This window comes from Protobothrops mucrosquamatus, unplaced genomic scaffold, assembly GCF_001527695.2.
Source record: "Protobothrops mucrosquamatus isolate PMUCROS unplaced genomic scaffold, P.Mucros_1.0 scaffold6367, whole genome shotgun sequence".
In the NCBI taxonomy this organism is placed as follows: Eukaryota; Metazoa; Chordata; class Lepidosauria; order Squamata; family Viperidae; genus Protobothrops; species Protobothrops mucrosquamatus.
The window spans coordinates 1-3,645 of record NW_015392194.1 but is presented as its reverse complement, the minus strand read 5'-3'; the positions used below and the strand labels follow the sequence as shown (position 1 = coordinate 3,645).

At 49.9% G+C, this 3,645-nt stretch overlaps 1 protein-coding gene across 1 annotated transcript in view; it reads right to left on the bottom strand.

The window, feature by feature from the left end:
- Window positions 1-706, bottom strand: part of LOC107300207 (claudin-7-like) — a 16,036-nt gene extending 15,330 nt beyond the window's left edge. The window contains exon 1 of the mRNA XM_015829544.1: window positions 430-706. Coding sequence (XP_015685030.1) covers window positions 430-652 — 223 coding nt within the window. The 5' untranslated portion in view covers window positions 653-706. The remainder of the gene's footprint in view (window positions 1-429) is intronic.
- Window positions 707-3,645: the final 2,939 nt, after the last annotated feature.

Below are 3,645 nucleotides of genomic sequence, written 5' to 3'. Positions count from 1 at the left end.
CTTTCTTCCTTCTTTCATTTTCTTTCTTTCCTTTCCTTCCTTCCTTCCTCTTTCTTTTCTTTCTTTCTTTCTTCTCGCTCTCTCTCTTTTGCCCTGGCCGCGCGTGTTTTCCCCCCCCCACCGGTGTAAAAAAAAGGGGGGAGGGTCCCTTCCGCCTGCCCCCCCTCCCGGGTCTCTCTCTTCCTCCCCTGGCCCACGCGTGTCGGGAGATCGGGCCCCGCGGGGGAGAGGCGAGGCAGGCGCCCGCGGGCGAGCTTTTCCTGGCTCCCACGCGTGGGCGGCGGCGGCGGCGGATGGAAGCGGCGAAGGCGCGGCCGGCAGGCAGGTAGCCCGACAGGTAGCCCGACAGGTGTGTGGCTTCCCTCTCGGGCCCCCCCCAATCTCTTTCTCTCCTCCCCCCCCTGCCACGCGTGGGCGCCCCCCACTCACCGCCCAGGGAGAGCATGGAGTCGAAGACCTTGCACTGGAGCTGGCCGGTGCTCTGCCAGACGCACTCCATCCACAGCCCCATGTAGAAGGACTGGGCGGTGATGATGCTGCCGTCGGCGAAGGAGGAGACCCGCCACTGGGGCAGGATGGTGGCCGTCAGGTGGGCGATCAGGCCGAGCAGGGCCAGCACGAAGCCCAGCAGCTGCAAGCCGGAGTTGGCCATGGCGGACGGACGGGCGCTGCTGCCTTTACCTGCGCGCCAGGTGAGCGCACCTGGCTTTATGCCCTGGGCGGCGGGGGAGGGCGGCTGACATCAGGGCCCCGGGGGGAGGCTCCGGCGCAGCCCGGCGGCTTCCTGGAAGGGGCCGGCCGCTGCTCTGCCTCCCTCCCTCCCTCGCTTCCTCTCTTTCGGGCTTTCTCCTTCCTTCCTTCCTTCCTTTCTCGGCTTGGGTTTCGGGTTTCTGGTCTCCCTTCTTTCTTTTCTCTTCCCCTTTGGGTTTTTTTTTTTCCCCTTCCCTCTTTTCTCTTTCCTTCCCCTTCTTTCCTTCCTTCCTTCCCGTTCTCTTTCCCGTTTTTCTTTCCTTCCTTCTTCTCTTTTTTTCTTCCCTCCTTCGCCTTCTTTCCCTTCCTCCCTTCCCTTCCCCTCCTCTCCTTCTTTTCTTTCTCTTTTCTTTCTTTCTCTTTTCTTTCTTTCTTTCTTTCCTTCCTCTGTCCTTCTCTCTTTCCTTCTTTCCTTTTCTATCCCATCTTTTCTTCCTTTACTTTTTTCTTTTCTTTTTCTTTTTTCTTTTCTTTTCTTTTTTCTTTTTCCTTTTTCCCTTCTTTCCTTCCCCTTTGTCTTCTTTCCCTTGCCCTTCCCTTTCTTCCCCTTTTCTTCCCTTCTTTTTCTTCCTCATTTCTTTCCTTCTCTTCTTTCTTTCCTTCCTTTTTCTTCTTTCCCTTCCTCTCTTCCCTTCCCCTCCTTCCTTCCTTTGTCTTCTTTTCCTTCCTCTCTTCCCCTTTCTTCAATTCTTTTTCTTCTTTCCCTTCCTCTCTTTCCCTTCCTTCCTTCCCTCCCTCCCTCCCTCCCTCCCTCCCTCCCTTCCTTCCTTCCTTCCTTTCTTCCTTGGCTTGGGTTTCTGGTTTCTTGTCTCCCTTCTTTCTTTTCTTCTCCCTTTGGGGTTTTTTTCCTTCCCTCTTTTCACTTTCCTTCCCGGTCTCTTTTCTTTCCCATTTTTCTTTCCTTCCTTCCTTCTCTATCTTTTTCCTTCCCTCCTTCCTTCGTCTTCTTTCACTTCCTCCCTTCCCCTCATCTTCTTTCTTTTCTTTCTTTCTTTTCTTTCTTTCTTTTTCTTTCTTTCCTTCCTTCCTCTTTCCTTCCTCTTTCCTTCTTTCCCCTTCTATCCCATTTTTCTTTCTTTTTTCTTTTCTTTTTTCCTTTTCCCCTTCTTTCCTTTCCTCCTTTGTCTTCTTTCCCTTTCTTCCCTTTTTCTTTCTTTCCTTCTTTTTCTTTCTCCTCTTTCTTTCTTTCTTTCTTTCCTTCCTTCCTTCCTTTCCCTTCTTCTCTTCTCCTTCCTTCCTTCATCTTCTTTCCCTTCCCTCCTTCCTTCCTTCCTTCCTTCCTTCCTTCTTTTGTCTTTTTTCCCTTACTCTCTTCCCCTTCCTTCCTTCCTTTCTTCCTTCCTTTCTTCCTTCCTCCCTCCCTCGGCTTGGGTTTCTGGTTTCTTGTCTTCCTTCTTTCTTTTCTCTTCCCTTTGGGGTTTTTTTTTCCTTCCCTCTTTTCTCTTTCCTTCCCGGTCTCTTTTCTTTCCCGTTTTTCTTTCCTTCCTTCCTTCTCTATCTTTTTCCTTCCCTCCTTCCGTCTTCTTTCCCTTCCTCCCTTCCCTTCCCTTCCCGTCCTTTCTTCTTTTCTTTCTTTTCTTTCTTTTTCTTTCTTTCCTTCCTTCCTCTTTCCTTCTTTCCCCTTCTATCCCATTTTTCTTCCTTTTTTCTTTTCTTTTTTCTTTTTTTCCTTTTCCCCTTCTTTCCTTCTTCCTTTGTCTTTTTTCCCTTCCCCTTCTCTTTCTTCCCTTTTTCTTTCTTTCTTTCCTTCTTTTTCTTTCTCCTTTTTCTTTCTTTCTTTCCTTCCTTTGCCTTCTTTCCCTTCTTCTCTTTCCCTTCCTTCCTTCCTTCCTTTGTCTTCTTTCCCTTCCTCTCTTCTCCTTCCTTCCTTCATCTTCTTTCCCTTCCCCTTCCCTCCTTCCTTCGTTCCTTCCTTTCCTTCCTTCCTTCCTTTCATTTCCTTCCTTCCTTCTTTTGTCTTCTTTCCCTTCCTCTCTTCCCCTTCCTTCCTTCCTTCCTTCCTTCTTTCCTTCCTTCTTTTGTCTTCTTTTCCTTACTCTCTTCCCCTTCCTTCCTCCCTCCCCCCCTCCCCCCCTTCCTCAGTTACAATGGCAATACATAACAAATTAGGGACAGCTTCTGATAACAGAAGTCAGTCTGTGTAGTTACTAAGAGTCAAAAACGACTTGATGGCAGATTATCAATAAATAATCAACCTGGTTAGTCTCAACCATGGTTTACTGGGTGCTCCTAACTGTAGCCCAACGTGGGAATCGCCAAAGGTCCAGGTCTCTGAACCAGCCACAGGGCTCTCTGGCCATCCCAGGGTTAACCTCGCTCTGCTTTGCCCCGAACGAGCTAATTTTAGGGGCTCACACAATACACCCCTTTCTTACCGTAAAACAACCACACTGCCTGGATTCTCACAACACGCAGGACGGCCTTCCCCAATCCAGGCACTTGCCAGGTAACTAAACTTCAGCTCCCAGGGTTCCCTAGCCAGCATGGCCGATGGGATGCCTGGCAGGGAGAAGAAGGGTGGGCAAAAGTAAGATGGGTTCAACCGCTTGAAACCACAAATGAACCAATCGCATTTCAGCTTTGGGCTGCAAAAATGGCGGCCTCCACAAGAGGGCAGCAAAGCTACACGGGAAACATTGGCCCTTTGCTGCCATCTGATGGTGAAGCAAAATTGGGCAGGCAGAGATAGTGTCGTCCTTTCCCAAAGGCTTTCAACCTTTTGAGTCAGGGGTCTTCCAACTTGGCCACTTTTAAGACTTGTGGACTTCAACTCCCAGAATTCCTCAGGCCAGCCCTTTCTCTCTTCTCTCTCTCTCTCTCTCTTCTCTCTCTCTCTCTCTCTCTTGTCTCTCCTCTCTCTCTCTCTCTCTCCTCTCTCCTCTCTCTCTCTCTCTC